At 48.8% G+C, this 18420-nt stretch overlaps 1 protein-coding gene across 2 annotated transcripts in view; it reads right to left on the minus strand.

Moving 5' to 3' along the window:
• Positions 1 to 13262: 13262 nt before the first annotated feature.
• Positions 13263 to 18420, minus strand: part of NGF (nerve growth factor) — a 53604-nt gene continuing 48446 nt past the window's right edge. Inside the window, exons 1-2 of one of the 2 annotated variants that reach the window (XM_042993806.1) lie at positions 14364 to 14889; positions 13263 to 14064 (exon numbers count right to left, since the gene is read on the minus strand). In XM_042993806.1, the coding sequence (XP_042849740.1) occupies positions 13327 to 14052 (726 nt within the window). In that variant the 5' untranslated portion in view covers positions 14053 to 14064; positions 14364 to 14889 and the 3' untranslated portion in view covers positions 13263 to 13326. Of the gene's footprint in view, positions 14065 to 14363; positions 14890 to 18420 lie in introns of those variants that run through there. The other variant, XM_007076454.2, reaches the window with a different exon arrangement.

Consider the following 18420-nt stretch of genomic DNA (forward strand, 5'->3'; position numbering starts at 1 on the left):
CGCTGTGTCTCCAGAACAGCTCTTCCTACTAGGAGCAGCTGTGTGCTCAGAGACTACCAATATCAGCCCATTTTAGGACCAGTCCAAGGAAAGCAATCATAGAAAGAGAAGCAAGCGGCTATGTTTACGTCTGTAGCTACTTGCATTTTGTCTTCTTTGATGCTTTCTGGAGAAACACAGAGGCACTTTCTTTCCTTTATTTCCTCTGGGTTACCTATAAGGCCACTCTACTCCCTATGGGTAGTAACCCAAAATATCATTTCCTAGAATGTAATTGACAGATATTCCCCCTTGCCCCCACTACTTAGCACCTAGTAACACCCCATACAACTAGAGCACATTCTGGGAAGAACTGAGCCAACTCTAGCTGTATTTCCAGAGAGTCTGGGATTGTCATTGATGTTAAGATTTTCTATCAAATAAATCAAGGTAACAGCTCGTGTGAACAGCCAAATGCATATGGGCCAACCAATCACTGATGTCAGGTGGGTTAAAGTTCTCTGTGACTTTTCATGATCACAAATTATGTCTCTACATGGCTGCCTGGGTGATCTTCTCAAGTGCAAATTGGGGCTTCCCAGGCTTGCCTTTGCCTATGGGACAAAATCTAGATTCCAGAGAACAGTGTTTAGGGCTCCTCACAAGCAACTCCTAACTGCTTTTCCAGCATCATCTTTCTTCTGACTCCTAAGGACATCTTGGACTCTGTTCAAGCCACCTTCCTCCAGTTACCCACAATCCCAAACTCCCCTTTGCCTCCATGCTTTTGTAAATGCTGTTTTCTCTGCCTGGGACTTGCTTTTGTCCTTGTAGTATGCTTCTACTCATCCTTTGAGCCTCAGCTCAAATTCCTTCTCTTGTAAAAGGCCTTCCTGGCCTCCATAAGCAGAGTTAAAAGTTTTCTCTCACCTCATGTTACCATTTATCACATCCACATTGATTCCATTACTCACTAATTAGATTGTGTCTGGTTTTCCCACTAGACTGTGAGCCCTCAGAGGGCAAATACCCTGTCTTATTCATGTTTTTCCCCCCAATGTCTAGCACATGGTAGAAACTTAATAAATGTTTGTTGAAAGAATAGCTGATTAAATAAAAAAAAAACAACAACAATAAAAGTAGGGGATGTTACTGCCCAGTTACAGATTTGTAGCTGGTGTTCAATAGTCCAGGAATGAAGGAAAATGAGCTTGAAGTTGCTTGGTCACCAGCTGATATTTCTTACCAACAAGGAAAAACATTGAACAAATGGAAAGCACTGCTGAGTGATGTGATCCTTAAGGAGTAGTGAAACTACTCAGAGAAGATATCAGGCAGGCACCTAGTGGTTCCTCAGGAAGGACTTTGTTTTTCACTTACGTCAAAGCTTCTCTAGCATCCGTAGCTTCTCCCTCTTTGACTCCTTCCCTACGCTTCTAAGTATGTTCATACGTTCCATGTTAAACAAGAAAAGCAAACAAGTAACCTCTAACCGTGCCTGAAGCTCTATCTCTAAGATCCGTGATGGAACTTCTCAGGGTTGTGATAAACACATAAAGTATTTTGACTTCCTCAAGGCATTTGACCACGTAGCTCATGAAATCCTTGCAGAGAGGATGAAAAAGAAGTGGGTTAAAGTTTGACGACAGCCGAGTTTAAGGAGCACTGGCTGTAGATCGATACTACCCTGGAAGCAGGTCTTGGTGACAAGCCAATGGCTGTCTTCCATGGCCTCATCTTCCTGTAGGCTTCCTTTTTCTGCATTCATTCCAGCCATGCTGGCCTCTTATCAGCTTCCAGTACTTTCTGGGCTCTCTTCACCGCCAGATCTTTTGTAGAAGGCCTTTGCCTGGAAACTTCTTCACTCTCTTCACCTGGTTTGTCCCACACATCCCTCACCTCACACATGACTTCCTCCTCCCCACCCAGGTCCAATCCCTTTATTGTAGTGCTCCTGGTCCCACACACTTCTATTTGTAGCACTCCTCATGGCTACAGTTTATTTATTTGTGGGTTATCTTTCTTCTTCATGAGACCCTAAGGAGAGGTTTCTTTTCCCATGTCTGAGTTTTCTTACTGGTGCATTCTCAGTTCCTGTAAAGTCCTTGGCTTGGATGAACAAGAACAAAAGAATGAATAGGAAAGCTAAAGTCCAAGTTAAGCAAATGCAAGCTCTGAAAGTATGTGGGAGGCTGCCTGGGGTCCAAAGCTGACAGGAACAAGCAAACAAATAAAGAGAGTGTTCAGACAAAGTGAGTTTGCAGTGAATTCCTTGGACCACGGTCACATACATTGGTATTTCTTTTAAAAGTTCCAGGTTGCTGTGATTCTTCCTCAAGTCACAGTTCTCTGGAGGCTGAGAGAATTGATCAGTATGTTGGATCACCGGATCAGTATTCAGAAAGAACACAAGACCAGTGATCCTTCAAATCATTGAGCGTCTCTTATCAGTCCTACACTCTAACCTCTAGGGGGAGCTCAAGGCTTCTCCTCTCACCAGGTGACCAAAGGAGAAGGGGTGGGGCTCCCAGTGGGAGGAATAATGTGATTATAAATGGAGCTGGACTGAGCAAATGCCCTTTTATCCACCCTCCCTGTTTCACAGTTTGCTTTTGCTCTTGGTGTCTTTCCTTTTCTGCTGTGCTGTGTTTGTCCATCAGATGGGCTTGTCTGGATGAGTTCACGTAAGTTCCACAAAAGCCAGAGATGCTCCAGTCAAGGTTGCCAGGATGGAAGACATTATAGGGATTTGGGGGGCAATGCTATAATTAGGAGGAAAGATTAAGCTTTTGCCTCATGCCTTCTTGGTGCTTTTATGCCTTGAGCTGTCATCATGAGGAGAGGCAGCCCGTAGAAGACACACCCAACATGTCAGTGAGCCAGGCACTGTGCTAGGCTCTGCAACACCATGATGAGTTAGACATAGTTCCTGCCCACAGAGGCTTTCGGTCTCACTGTTTAGTCCGCCACACTCCCGTGTTTAACTTAAATAATCGTTGGCAGAAATACAAGATGGAGGAGTCTTGGTTTAATAATAGTAAGAAAACAAAACACAACAAAACCCCAAGGAATTATAATTTACCATAAACTCAAAGTGAAAATCTAGAGTGATGTGGCAGCTGCAAAAGTTTTTGTAATTTTAGGCTCCATTAATAGAAATATACTATGTGGATCAAAGGAGTTAATAGTCTCATTGTAATTAGTGCTGGTCAGTCCACATCTGGAGTATTGTGTTTCCTTCTGGACACCACATCTGAAGAGACACGCGGACAAATTAGAGTGTGTCTAGAGAGGGCTGCCCAGGATGGTGAGGGGGCTGGAAACCCTATCATACACAGATAATTGAAGGACCTGGGAATGTTTAGGCTGGGAAATAAAAGACTTAGGTGGGGGACATAATAGCTATTTTCAAAGATTTGTCATACAAAAAAGGGCATAGGCTAACTCCATGTGTTGTTATAGAGAACGCTTCTCAGGAATAGCACTTGGGTGAACTAGTGGAGATGTTAGGGAAAGATTTTTAGTTTGACACGGGGAGAAGCTTCGTAGCAACCAAGCTGTCCAATGGTGGACCGGGTGTTCTCTTCTCTCAGCATTTTACTTTCTCGTCTTTCTTTCTTTCTTTCTTTCTTTCTTTCTTTCTTTCTTTCTTTCTTAAATATATTTAAGTTTATTTATTTTTTGTTTATTTTTAAGTGTATTTAATTATTTTGAGTTTATTTTTTAATTTTTTACAGTTTATTTATTTTGAGAGACAGTGAGCGTGAGTGGGGTAGGTGCAGAGAGAGAGGAGAGAAAATGTTAAGCAGACTGTGTGCTGTAAGCACAGAGCCTGACGCTGGGCTCGAACTCAAGAACCGTGAGATCATGACCTGAGCCGAGATCAAGAGTCGGACGCTTAACCGACTGAGCCACTCAGGTGCTGTCTGCCTCTCTTTCTAAGAACTGGTTTGCAGGTTCCCTTTTCCTCCCTAATGATCTCAAATCCCTCATTCTTCTTGGTCATGACGGAATGAGGCCTTACAATTTACTTCTGTGTGAGTGAATGGTAATATTGACAACCAACACTATGCTAAGCACTTTACAGAGGTGATATTCATTGCTTAGTGCGAAGTATGGAATAAATATAATCATCATTCCATTGTATAGAGGAAGAAACAAAGCTTAGATAACTTGTGCAAAGTCACATACCTAGTGCTATGGATTGAATGATGTGCCCCCTAAATTCATATGTTGAAGCCCTAACCCTTAGTGTAGCTGTATTTGGAAATGGAGCTTTCAAGGAAAAAAATAGTTAAATGAAGTCTTAAGGGTAGGACTTCAATCCAATGGGGTCAGTGTCCTTATAAGGCCTCTTCTTTTTCCTCCCCTTTCCCCCCCTCCTCTGTCTTTCTCTTTTCTCCAAGGGAGGACATAGTGACAAAGCACCATGTATAAGCTGGGAAGAGAGCCCTCACCAGAAACCAAATCAGCCAACACATTGATTTTAGACTTCACAGCCTCCAAAACTGAAAAATAAATTTCTGTTGTTTAAGCCACCCAGTCAATGGTATTTTGTTAAGGCAGCCCAAGCTGAGTAATATAGTCAGGAAATGGGAGAGCCAGGATTTGAACCCAGAAATTCTACTTTCCCAGCCTTTTCCTGCTATACATGCCTTTTCTCCACCAAAATATAAACTCATGAAAAAAAAAAAAAAAAAAAAAAACAGGTAGATTAGAAGTTTGAACCTAAGTGGATTAATGGAGTAGAATACTTTTCCCAGTGAATTAGGGGCAGAAACACATGGCAGACATAAATACGTAGCTTGTGTGCTCAGTGTGTTCTCCCAGACTTGCCACTTTTTGCTACTTTTACTGTGCAGAGGGTCTTTGTTAAAAGAAAATGGTACTCAGATCCACCCCGTAGTCCAGATGGCCTGCACGTGTCACCAGGCTGGGCCTTCTTTGCTAAGTGGCACAGCCAGGATTCTGATTTAAACATTGCCTTCTTTTTCTGACACTCTCCCCTGGTTCTGTGGGGATCCGGGTATTCCATTTTAATTGTGTCTTTATTGCTTTACGTAATACAAAGTCTTTTATAATGAATAAGACAATTGAAAAGCTCTTTCCTCTTAAAAGCCTCTATGACTCACCAAATACACTCAAACCACAACTCAATAAAGCCATGATTAAAGTCTATGTCGAATAAATCCCTCAATGAGCAGAGTTTTGCGTGCTGTTACCACAAGTCATCGAAACCCTTTGATGTATGTTGGGCCCTCTTGCTCATAGACCTCTGTCCTATCATCACTTTCCCCAGCCATGAATCTTATGCCCATATGATTTCTCAATGGAGAAGAAGTCTTGTCTAACGGGAGGCACAGAGGGAAGGCTTCCTGGAACATTGGAGGAAAACCAGGAAAGTGACCCAAATGAAAGGTAAGACTAGAAGAAGAAAATCAGCAGCAAATGGATAGCTTTCCCAGCTGGCATCCTTGCCTGTGCTGAATCCAGAGGCTGCTGGAATAAGTGAGCAAGACTGATTTAGAGGGAGTTTTGCCCACATTTTCATCTTCTGGCTCTTGTTCTGTGTAGAATCATGTTGTGAAAAAGAAAAAAAAAACACACCCTTCAAACCGTGTCTGAAACAAAATTCTTTCCAGAGAGACATTTATATTTACCACCTGAGGCTTCCAGTCCCAATACCAAGAGGTTCACTGAATTACCTGAATATACAATCTTGGTATACACATACAACATTTGCTTTGATTTTATTGCTTCCAGCAACTATTAATTCAGAGAGAACTAACTGGCCATCTGTTCTGATAAACTTGAGGTGGCTTCAATTCTTTGAAAAATTTTTTTCCAGCGAAGCTTCTCTTCGGGCCATTGAAAGCCTTGTTTCTTTGTGTGTTCGTGATATTTTACTCAAAATAGTGATCTTTTTACTTAATGGATAAAGGAGAGATTGTAATGATAGCAGCAACCGTTAGAGATCCAGCAAGGAGCCCCCTAAAGAGAGAAGACTAGAACTGCTTGTTGTTTCTAGTCTTCAATGTCAGCCAACTGTAAGCTATATGTTGCCCTTTAAGGGCAAGTGCCTAGAGGTGCAAACTCCACATATGAAACTCCATCCAGAGATCTGGCTTGGGGTTTTCAAATGCTTTGAGTACTCCTGACACGGTTGGGCTATGGAATTCATCTATTTCAAGCTGGAGGGAGACAAATCCTGAGACCAATGGGAGCTGCTTGTTTTACACACTTAACTGTGACATTTGTCATTTTTACAGCCATTGCCGATAGTTATATTGAGTGTTATGTAAACTGTCCCGGGTGTGGTAAAGACAGCCCCTTGGGGAAACTTTAAGACAGACCAGAATGTCTGACGCCGTTGAGGATGCCTTTTCATCCCTCTGTTATCAAGATGAAGAAACAGAGGGTCAGAAAGGAAAGGACGCTCACTCAGATTTACTTTGAGAGGGAAGGATTCTGCATCAACCTTCTGTTGTGGTGCTTTGCTGGTCACTGAGTTTTTCTGCAAGTAGGACCGAGCCTGGGTGGCAGGATCTGCTGGGTGGCAGATACCTCTTTTTCTGCCTCGCTGCTAAACATACCCCTTTGAGGTCTGACTCATGAGACCCTGCCTTGGCCACTGGCTTCCCTTTGGGATGAATTTCTACCTCCTCAAGGCTTGGTTGGAGCCCCTGTTACGCTTTTCCCAGTATTATATGTGTGAGTCAGGTCTGCTCCCTTCTGACTTCTCCCCATCAAGGGAGGAGGACTGCGGGGAATCAGATCCCCAGGTCATTCAGGTGAATATTAAAGTCTGAGAAACACTTCCCAGGGCGGGACCAAGGTCAGGGGCACAGGCAAGGAGTTTGGAACTCAGTGGGGGTGAGATGGGAGTAAGCGTAAGTCAGGACAAGCAGGTGGGGCCAAGGTGAGGGGCAGGGTGGTTACTGCCGACACCAGGGGGTATTTGAGCTTGCCGCCTTGTGCTGTGGCGTGGGGTACGTGGATATATCCAGCCGAAATGCTCTTTTCGGCTTTCACCTTGGATGTAGGGACCTGGAGGGTAGCGACCTACCTTACCCTCTGTCTCCTCGGGGCCTAGCATGGCACTGGCACATCAGAGATGTGCAGCTGGTGCCTGCTGAACTGAATAGGCCTCCTCAGCCCCTCCTGAGCTTGGGGTGATTGTAATGGAGAGTCGCCACTGATTCTGCATTTCCCCCAGGGCTCTCCTGCTAAGATAAAGACGTTTTGGTATTTTCTTCAGCAAAAACCATCCAGCTGGATCAGAGAGGCTCCAGCATCATATCCCTTGAAAAAGCCCAGGCAGTGCCCAGAAGACCCATCAGTGCGCCACCCCTGCACAACGGAAAATGGACCTGCGGGTTCTTGCTCTTATTTCTGGAAGAGTTGGTGCCGGACGCCAAAGGCAGAGCCCTGCTGGGCACTGGGGGGGATCGTGAGTGCCAGCCTCTGCAGAACCTCAGGAATGAGCCCGGCTTGCCGCGGCCTTCTCCTGGCAAGAGTTAACGCGAAGGTGCAGCCGAAAGAATGCGAAGGAGGCAGAGCCGGCTCGGGGGATTGCTATTGCAATCAGAAGACGGCCCAAGTCAGAGTTCCAAAGTCCTTTGAAGGGATGCCAGCTTGGACACATGCTTCCAATTATCATACGCAATCTCGAGACAGTGTGCAAGTTGCACTTTCATTATGTCAAAGCGAAAGGAATAGCGAGGGCGAAATAAAGGGGGGGGAGGCCGCCAGGCCAGAGACGGCACTGAGCTGTGGCACCAAATGTCAGCCCAGGCGCCTAGCAGGCCTCCGACCCGGGTCTGTCCCCAAAGCCAGGGGCTCGTTGGGCCCACTCTGAGGGCCAGCCTTTCTCCTACTTATTTGGGGGGTTAAGGAAACCCAGCTGATAAGGCTGGAGGGGGTCCCATCTTCAAGAAGCTATTTGCCTGCCCAGCTCTTTGGCATCTGGGCTCAGTACAAAGATTTTGTGGGTAGCGTCAACCTTGTGAGCCTTGTGTTCATCCGCGGGATTTCACACCGTTCTTCCTCGGGTTTCCCCAAGGTCTGTATTTGCAGGAGAAACTAGTTGCTTTGCCAGCTTGTAGCTCAGAATGAGGCGAGAGAACAGGGGTGGTTCTTCCGTCTCTCCTGCCTGGGGCTGGACGACCTCTTGGGTGGGTTTTACATTGTTTGTAAATCTGGAAAACCTCCTAGCACAAACAATAATTTCATTCAACTCCTTTTTCCAAACACAGTTTTAAAAGTTGTTTCCTTCAGGAAGTCTTCCCTGATTCGCTCTTTCCACCCGTTGCCTCTTATCAGTGCAGCTTTGGTTTTGAGTGTTTATCTGCACTGATTTGTTTGTTGCTCTGTGTTTTCAAGTCAGTGTGTGGGTGCATGTGAGTGTAGAGGTATGCTTCCTGGCCGCTTCTTAGCTCTCGGGGGCTCTGTTTGTGTGTGTATTTGTATGTTGTGTCTGTATGTGGACATACATGTACGTGTCTTTGTATGTATTTGTGCGTGTATTTGTATATGTTTTACATACGACAATTGACAACATGCCGAGCATTGAGCTAAGTGCCTTACAACTCAACAAAGTAGATTCTATTGTTATCATCCACATCTTCTGTATAAGAAACCAAAGTGCAGAGAAAGAAGGTAATTTGTCTGATATGGCTCAGTCAGGCTTGAGGTGAGGCCAGGATTTGACTGTGGCAGTCTGATTATCCTCGTGGCCATGACACCACCCTCTGAAAGCTTCTCGGATAACTCTCCTGCAATGGCCTCAGGACGGACCTTGTCTTTAACCCCTTAACCCATTTATTGCTGACACAGGGGAGGCACAGACAGGGTGGGGGTGGCGGCGGTAGAGAAAAAAAAAAAAAGGAATTAAATGGTTTTACCTGCCCTATTGCCCTGATCGAGCGGCTGTCACGTGCAAGATCGGGCCAGGTGCCACGGGGACGCAGATGGAACGCATCCTTGATTTTAAGGAGCAGTCCGGGGTTGGAGGGATTCTCTTCAGGCTTCAGGCAGGAGGGCCCGCCCGGTTTCGTCTTGGCTCTGGACCTCCTGAGCCACCTCCACAAACCCAGGTGAATTTTGAGAAGGTCACAGCCTTTTTTGTGGCCGACTCAAGTGAGCTGGAGCAAAACAGATCCCATACGTGCTTGCCACGCGGAAATGTTCAGAGCCGATGGTCGCTAAACTTGCCAGAGGCTGGAGGACTAAACCCATCCCAGAGAACCGAGAAGGAGTCCTCTGGCAGTGAGGCAGGCAAACAAAACGCGCAGACTTCTGGCACTCTTCTTAAGGTGGTCTTCGTGTTAGAACCCAGACACTTGCTCAGAGCTAATCCGCACGAGCTGCTCGGTACTGAGCTGGCACATAGCAAGCTCTTAGTAAATGCTCACAGTCACTATGGCATGTCACGGAACGAACCGGCGATACATCTGCAAAACTGTTCACAAACCTCCTCGCCTGGTTGAAAGCTGTTCCACCCTCTTCTAACATCCTATTAGGGGTCCCCAGCCAACTCTACTTTTCAAAACTAAATTTTATTACATACTTCTCAAGTGCCAGGCACAGTGTATGTATTTATGTATTATCTCATTGAATATTATATATTATCTCATTTAATCAGCTCTGGGCCCTCCGAGAAAAGTGCTATTATTATCCCCATTCCACGGATGAAGAAACTGCAACTCAGAGACGTGAAGCAACTTGGCTAAGGTCACACAGCCTAAGTAGAAATCCTTTGCTTGTGTGGCTCCAGAGCCCATACCCTTTACCATGAGGCTAGAACCTCTGGAATGTACGGGGCTTTCCTGAGCCTGGATTCAAACAGAATCTGAAGCTGAAGGACTGCTGTCCTTGCTCTTGACCTTCTGGGCCTGGCTATGCCATACCCATATTCATTTTCCATGACATCCGCTGACCAGAGGGTTTCCCTTACCCAATCCATGCCTCTGCCAATAAACCAATGTTTAGTGAGTGCCTTTCCTACACCCAGTACAGGAATAAAGTAATAAATTACTTTGCCTTACACTTGCATGGGATGTGGCTGTTTACTTTCAAATATGTGGTTTTGCTTCCTGGTCCTAACTCTGGGAGATAGGAATGATTATTTTCATTTCACAGCTGCAGGATCTGAGGTCAAAGAGGAGCCGAGGCTTGCCAAAGTTCACAGATAGGAATGGGGGAGCGGGGCCTAGAGATAGCTCTGTGGACACCAAGTCCTTTGTTTGAGGCATCACACCAGCTGCTTCCTCAGCACCAGGGGCCTGGGGGCTCCCATGGTTCCATTCAGGCTGCTGGAAGAAAGACTGAGGTCACTGCCAAGTTGGACCCCTGTGATCTTCATAGCCCACCCTTGCACTCAGTTCCGCACCGCCCCCTTCCCTTTTCTCCAAGGAGCAGGCAATATGTGGCCCAGGGCAGGGGGCAGACCCTGCCCCTGTGTCCTCTGTCCTCCAGGTCTGCGGTGGGCCCTTCTCCCATAATGCAGATTATACTGAGGAGGAAGTGGGGAGACCAATGAAGAACATTCCCGTGTCTCACGGGGGTGAAAATAGCCGTGCACTGGCTGCTGAAAATCTGTATCTCTGTTCGTAGGTGTTTTGCTAGTAGCAGAAGCAGATCTAGGGGAGGCTGGCGCTCTGGCTGGGGGAGGGGAGGCCAGCAGGACAGGCTCAGAATATAAACTAGAGTCAGGCACCATGTTGCTCCTGTCTCCCAGAACCAGGAGATTGGCTTTGCCAGGAGGGCTGGGCCGTGTCGGGCTGAGGATGAGCCAGGGTCTGCACTAGTTTTCTCTGGCATGCCGGAGGGAGGCCCTCTGATGAGGCTGCGAGGGGAGGCTATCTGCGCTGACCCTCCCGGCTTTGGGGGTGCTGGGGTGGGAAACCTCAGTGAGGCCAGTGAAGGAAGGGCTTGTGCGATCTGCAGCTGCCACCCCCGTAGAACACAATGGGTGGGTTCGAGCTGTTGTTTCAACGTGTTCGAGTGTCTGGCTCCCTGATGACCTAGGCCAGCCTCTCGGAGGCTGGCCCGGCTGGGTCCGGAAGCCAGAGCTCCCCCGCTCTGTGTGTGTGGGGGGGTTGCAGAGTCCAAGCTGCAGAACCACCAGGCTCGGGGTTGATTTTGGACTGCTCCAGCTCCGTTCAGCCAAACTTCAGCCAAGCCGAGAGCTCCAGGCATGGTGTGAAAACCCTGACCCCCACACCGTGACTCCAGAGGTGGGCCTGGAGCCCCGGCACCTTCGGGGAGGGCCTTGGCGTTAGTGGGGTGAGGGGGGCCTCCTTTTACCTGACCCTTGGCCTCCGTCCTTCCTTAGAGGTTTGAAGGCTGTCGGCCCTCCGGGCAGGCCAGGAGAGTCCCAAAATATCTTCTTGAGAGGTCCCAGCGGCCCGTAGTGCCGGGAGCAGCTCCCCAGACCCTTCGTGCTGGCCAAGCTGCTCACCAATGAAGCTTCGTGGCTGGGAGCTTCCTAGATGCCTCCCTCTCAGGCCTGCCAGCCCCAGGAGGAAGGCCCCCCAGGAACTGTTTGCAGGCGGGGCCAGGGGGGCTGAGGGCACTGGAGCCCAGCAAAAAGCCGCAGACACAGGCCAGTGGGAGGCTCCCTCCCCCAGGTCTTTATCTGACCAAGTATCTCGGCACACAATGTTCTGGTTGGTGTTTCTTGAACATAAATCTTTATTCCAATTGCAGTAGCTTTGATGGAAAAAAACAGGGCACACTTCATCGTGCTTTTACCCTAATCAAATGTCTCTCTTGCCAATGCTCTCGACGTTTCTAACTTGCCCTATTTGGATTGGGTTGGGGGCGGATGGGACAGAGAAAGTTCTAGAGGAATGAATAGGACCATTTGCTGTTTTGTTTTGTTTTGTTTTGTTTTTTTAACCAGAGGGACAAGCTGGATCTAAAAACTAGAGCAGGGCTTTCACCCCGTGCAGGAAGGGGATGGCTAGGGAAGTGAAAACTTGGTTTCAGTATATGTGTTCTTCTGGGGGAAAAGCTGTGCCTTCAGGGAAAAAATTAAAAAATCGCAGGGGAAGGTGGCAGCTTGAGGATGGGTGGAGCCCTGGGCCAGGCTGCCCCTGGGGTCTGTCTGTCACCCCCCTCTCTTTCTAAGACCTCTTGAAGTAGTCAGTGTTGATGAGGACAACCCCCTCAAAACATGACTACTCACGGTGTTGGGTTTCTTGGAAGCCTGGGATCCTGATGCTGGTAAATATGACACACCTTCCTCCTCTTTCTGCTCCATCGCCCCCCTCCTCGCCTGCCTCTCCTCTCCTCTCTCCCGTTAGCTTTCCCATCAGGGCAGGCAGGAAGCCATTGTTCCCTCCTGGTGTGACCCCCCCTTTCCTATGCATCTCCCTGGCTTTTGTGTTGGTTCTCACTGTTTCTTTTTCTCCCCCGCCATCTTCTCTGCCGGTCCCATGACCCCGTCCACCTTTGGTCACTTGTGGACATCACCCAGTTAGAAATCAAAAAGTTCTTTCTGGCTCCCTGGCTCGTAGGCCAACGCTGGGGCCCCTGGAAGTTGCCGTGGGGCCGTCAGGGGGTGGGAAGAGTGTTGGAGGCCCTCCTGTTTTCTCGGATAATGAAATCTTTCTGCAGGAAGCCACTGGAGGATGAATCGAGGACCAGCCAGTAGTACTAAGGCAATCTTAACATGAAATCAGATCCACCATGACAGCTCTCATGAGATTATCTCGTTACCGCTCCTCTGGTCAGCATTTCTGCAAAAAGCAGCTCTCCCCCTAAGAACAAGCCTACCTCACAGGTCTTTGGTGCACGTCTCCTCCTATCTAGATGGTGAGGGCCTCCAGGACCCAGGCTGGGCCTGAGGCGGGGGATCTGCTTCTGATGAGGCTCCACAAACCTCCCCGCGCGAAGCAATCAAGGCTCCTGCATCGGGGCGGTGGGACAGGTAATCCAAGGATTAGGTAGCTTTGGCTCTGGAATGCAGAGCGAAGTTGCAATCCAGCAGACTTCCCTTTCTAATCATGTCCGGCTTAGGCTAATATCTGAACCCAGTCAGCCTTCCCTGAAGTTTTTGCAGAGCTGGCTGGGGTGGGGCGAGGGTTCCAGCCAGGGGTTGCTGTGGGCAATTCACCCTGCAACGGCCCAAGCCTCGTAGGTGGTCACAGTGGGGCAAAATGACTGGAGCTCCGGCACAAGGGATGCTTCCAAAAATTTAATAAATAATGATTTTTTAAAACTGTATAAACTATAAATTACCATGCAGTCCTTATAATTTAAAATAATTTACAGGTTGAGGTAGGGAGGGGCCCAGGAGGGTGTGGAGGGGGAGCTCGGGGAGGGTGGGGGCTGCCCTACAGGTCAGGCTCTTCTCCCAGCCTTCCTGCTGAGCACACACACACAGGCCGTGTCGATCCGGATGAACCGCCAGGCGGCCTGCTTGCCGTCCATGGTCAGCGCCTTGACGAAGGTGTGCGTTGTGGTACAGTATGAGTTCCAGTGCTTGGAGTCGATGCCCCTGCATCCGCTGTCCACGGGAGTGGGGTCCCGGCACTTGGTCTCAAAAAAGTACTGTTTGAACACACTGTTGTTAATGTTCACCTCTCCCAGCACCATCACCTCCTTGCCCTTGATGTCCGTGGCGGTGGTCTTGTCCCCCACCCACACGCTGACGCTGTCGCACACCGAGAACTCCCCCCGGTGGAAGACAGGGTGCGACGACGACCGCTTGCTCCTGTGAGTCCTGTTGAAGGAGGCAGCACCACCCGCCTCCAAGTCCAGACCCTGAGTATCTGCAGCCACAGGTGGGGGGTGCGTGCTGAACAGCACGCGGGGTGAACGCAGTCGCCGCTTTTTAAAAAGTTTGGGGTCCACAGTGATGTTGCGGGTCTGCCCTGCCACCCTCGCGGCTATTGCCCCGGCCGGGGTGCTGCGGGCTCTGCGGAGGGCTGTGTCGAGGGAATGCTGAAGCTTAGTCCAGTGGGCTTGGGGGATGGCGTGTCCTGCTGGGACATTGCTCTCTGGGTGTGGTTCTGCCTGTATGCCGATCAAAAGAGCTGTGATCAGAGTGTAGGACAACATGGACATTACGCTATGCACCTGGAATGAAACAGAAACGAGGATTATTCCACGGTGCACTAAGTTTTGAACAAAGGCAGTTTCTGGGTCTTGACCTCCCTAGAGGATCATGAGGTTTCACCTGGGAGTCTAAGGGCAAGGTGACCTGGGATTTACCATTCAAACCGGGATACCCTTGAGAGTGACAGGGGCTGCGAGCTACAGTTATCTGAGCAGGCATGGACAGGCCGGCTCAGATGACCTGGGGGTATGGTCATGCCATCTAGGGGTGGGCTTTTTCGGGAAGGGACAGAGCCCTCGAACTTGCCAGCAGCTCTTACCAAGTCCTTTGCGTTGTCTGCCTGCCAGCCTGGGGCAGCTGTGGGCGGGCAGTATGTGTCTGACACCTGTTCCCAGCACTGTGTCCTGCCCGAAGGCTTGGCTCCCCTGGGAAGGCTGTGGGAAGGGCTGCCGGGGACGTATCTTGAAGCCTTGGCACCGAATACACTTTCTTCAGACAGCAGTACCGGGTCAGATCTGAGATCTGGTGACTCGGAACCCTTGCTACAAATCCATGAGGCATCACTTTTGGCAAAAAGGTATAGAGCTCTGGGACCGTCATCGCCAGCCTATTCAGCTGCCAGCCAGCACACACAGATACTGATACTGATAATAGTTCCTGGTCGTGGGACATTCTTAAACTTTTCAAATGCATTCATTTCGAATTTCTCATTAATCTGTGAGTTAGGTTAGGATTCATCATCTTTCTGTCATGTACAAAGAGAGTGATCCACACAAAATTAATGAACAGGCCTAAAGTCATCGGCACAAACTAGACTAATAGACGCCAAAGCTGACCTTACTAAGCCAATCTACCCTTCCTCCCTCCCTGTCCCCGCCTCCCTCCATTCCTTCTTTCCTTTCCCTTCCTTTCCTTTCCTTTCCTTTCCTTTCCTTTCCTTTCCTTTCCTTTCCTTTCCTTTCCTTTCCTTTCCTCCTTCCTTTCCTTCCTCCCTTCCCTTCCCTTCCCTTCCCTTCCTTTCCTTTCCTTTCCTTTCCTTTCCTTTCTTCCTTCCCTTCCCTTTCCTTTCCTTTCCTTTCCTTTCCTTTCCTTTCCTTTCCTTTCCTTTCCTTTCTCTTCCCTCCCTTCCCTTCTCTTCTCTTCCCTTTCCTTTCCTTTCTTTCCTCCCTTTCCTTTCCTTTCCTTTCCTTTTTCTTTCCTCCCTTCCCTTCCCTTTATTTCCCTTTCCTTTCCTTTCCTTTCCTTTCCTTTCCTTTCCTTTCCTTTTTCTTTCCTCCCTTCCCTTCCCTTCCCTTTCTTTCCTCCCTTCCCTTTCACTTCCTTCCTTCTCACTTTCTCTTTCATTCTTAAACATGCCTTTTCTTTTTATTATTTACTTTTATGTGAGTATAGACCAAATGGCAGAAATCCATCTGTCCCCAAGAGGCAGTACTAGCCTCCCCTAGAGCCTGGGCCAGATAGGGCTCCACACTGCAGTCGAGTGACCACCCCCAGGCAGCTAACTGTGGAGTTACCTCTGCTCTTGAACTCACTTCTGGTGGGGTCCTAGTCACACCTGCAGATGTATATCAAGTGTCACCCCCTCTCTTGGTAGGGTTAGAGGCATCCCCTGGAGAGGGTGCTCAAACTTCCTATTCCATCCCTTCCCCCCACTCCTCCCCACTCCCACAGGTCATTCTGTGACCTGCCCTCTTTTCCAGCCTGCCTGCCACAGACACCACCTTCTCCTTGAGGCTCCTCAGATCACCCTAGGAAAAGTGATCTCTTTCCACGCTCAACTGCTGAAGTGCGTGTGCACACGGGTGTGTTCTCTCCTACTAAATCAGTGCAATGACAGGAACTCTGCATCGGATCTGGGGTTAGAAAGCCTTGTGTGGATTCCAAACTGGTTAGCAAAGGGGAAGTCATTTAATCTTTCCGAGCCTTAGTTTCCTCAGAAAAAAAAGCTAAAAAAGCTAAAAAAGCAGGCAAAAACTACGATTTCACAGGGTTGTCATGAGGACTGATAGGTGCCCACACACCTCCTTAGTCCAGGGTCCTGCCAATGTCCTGTGGTCAAGGACTTTGTCTTCTTCAGTCACATTGCTGCTCGTTCACTCTCTAAGCCTACTCCATTCACGTCTTTTCATAGCACTGACTACCCCGATTGGGCTGTTTTTCAAGCCCAGTGATTTGAGCCCGTCTCCCCACTGGCTGCAAGGACCTGGAGCGCAGAGCTGCGTCTCCTCCACACGCACTAGTCACTCCATCCCTCGGTGTGCACCTCTCTGATCTTCCATGATGGCTTGTGCGTAGCCCTCTCACCTCTCCTCGCGCTGTGGGCAATCATGAACATGTCTGTCTCATAAGAGCACTTCAGACGGTGTGCCATTTGAAGTTAAGTATCTCGGGGACCATGCGTAGTTCTGGCACACAACAAATAAAAGGAAAATGAACGGAAGAGTGAATGGGGATGGCCCGAGAGGCTCACTGCCTGCCTTCTCTTTGCTGCGGTGCACGTCTCCTTTTGGATTTTGTGGCTATGGCTATGTGCTGCGTTCCTAATCTGTTTTCAAAGGGATGCATTCTTCTCCTCAACTGTGCTTTATTTCAGCTGGCAACAGGCAGCTCTTTGGTGAGATACCAAGAAAACCACCAAATTCTTTTCTCTTGGGTTACTTAGGAAAACATCGGTGTTTCCTCCAGGCCTCCAGCCGGCCACGCAGAGCCGGGCTTCTGACCGCCGCTGGTTCTGCCGGCTAATGGTGTGATAGTCCAGCCAACGGCCACAATCATTTGTTGGTAGCTAAGTCAAACCCCTTCGTGGGCTCCTTTCCTTTCTTCTCAACACACGGTGGCTCTCCTCAGACAAGAAGGAGAAGAAAGGAAACCGAAATTCATCCCTTTATAACCAAATTAGTAACACTTAGAATTTGGTTGGGGAAATGGGAAAAAATAACCACTAAGAGTTAGGGTTTTGACGGTAATAAGGGACCTACTGCTCCCTCTCTCCCATGACCACAGGTCCCCACCCACTCCTACAGTCTCCCCTTTGGTAAGCTCATCCTTTTGTAAGAGTCCCGTCTTCTGTGGGGCTGACGCCCATACCGGGACCTCTAGCCCAACTGCTCGTTTGAAAGCCAGTTCCGAACCTCCAGCTTCCTCGTGAGCAACTTTCCACAGATACTGACATTTAAAAAAAAAATTTTTTTTTTAACATTTGTTTTTTGAGTGACAGAGAGAGACATAGCATGAGCGGGAGATGGGCAGAGAAAGAGAGAGTCACAGACTCCAAAGCAGGCTCTAGGCCCCGAGCTGTCAGCACAGAGCCCAACGCGGGGCTCGAACTCATGAACCGTGAGCTAATGACCAGAGCTGAAGTAGGACATTCAACGAACTGAGCCACCCAGGCGCCCCGGATACTGACATTTTATTTTTTTTTTTAATTTTTTTTTTCAACGTTTTTTATTTATTTTTGGGACAGAGAGAGACAGAGCATGAACAGGGGAAGGGCAGAGAGAGAGGGAGACACAGAATCGGAAACAGGCTCCAGGCTCCGAGCCATCAGCCCAGAGCCTGACGCGGGGCTCGAACTCACGGACCGCGAGATCGTGACCTGGCTGAAGTCGGATGCTTAACCGACTGCGCCACCCAGGCGCCCCTGACATTTTAAATGCAAGGCATCCCAAGCAAAAACGTTCACACCCATACTCCTCATTAGGACAATCATTCCCTGCCCCTGGCTTTACTCAACAACAGCAGCTCCATTTTGGACCACTTGATGGTTTATGATGGAGTTCCACAGCTGCTATCTCTTGTGAACATCTCCCCCCATACTGCTAAATGTGTTTCCCCAACCTCTTCCTATTTCCATCACTGGAACCACCATCCCTTTGTTCACCAGCTCCAAAACTCCACTCTTCGTTGGCCTCAGCTCCTTCCTCCTGGCCTCCCCTCCAGCCCTTTGTCTTCTGCTTCCGTAGCATCTCTTGAAATTCTGTTTTATTCTCACCTCTCTGTTCCTAGTTCAGGTCACAGAACAGTCTCCCAACTGATGTCCTGGACCCCACCTCTCTTCTTCCAGTTCCTCCTGTCCCTGGCCACCCGATTCAACCTCTTTAGCACCACTCTGATCCCATCACCCTGCTCAGAGGGTCCAGGGGTGAGCAATTGTCTAGGGAGCCAGGAACCCATCAGACCCTGCCCTCCTTCTACTCCCCTCCCATATATTTTTTTAATGTTTATTTATCTTTGAGAGAGAGAGAATGAGAGAGAGCAGGGGAGGGGCAGAGAGAGAGGGAGACACAGAATCAGAAAGCAGGCTCCAGGCTCCGAGCTGTCAGCAGAGAGCCTGATGCGGACCTCGAACTCACAAGCCGTGAGCCAGGTGCCCCTCC

This window comes from Panthera tigris, chromosome C1 (genome assembly GCF_018350195.1).
Source record: "Panthera tigris isolate Pti1 chromosome C1, P.tigris_Pti1_mat1.1, whole genome shotgun sequence".
Taxonomy (NCBI): Eukaryota; Metazoa; Chordata; class Mammalia; order Carnivora; family Felidae; genus Panthera; species Panthera tigris.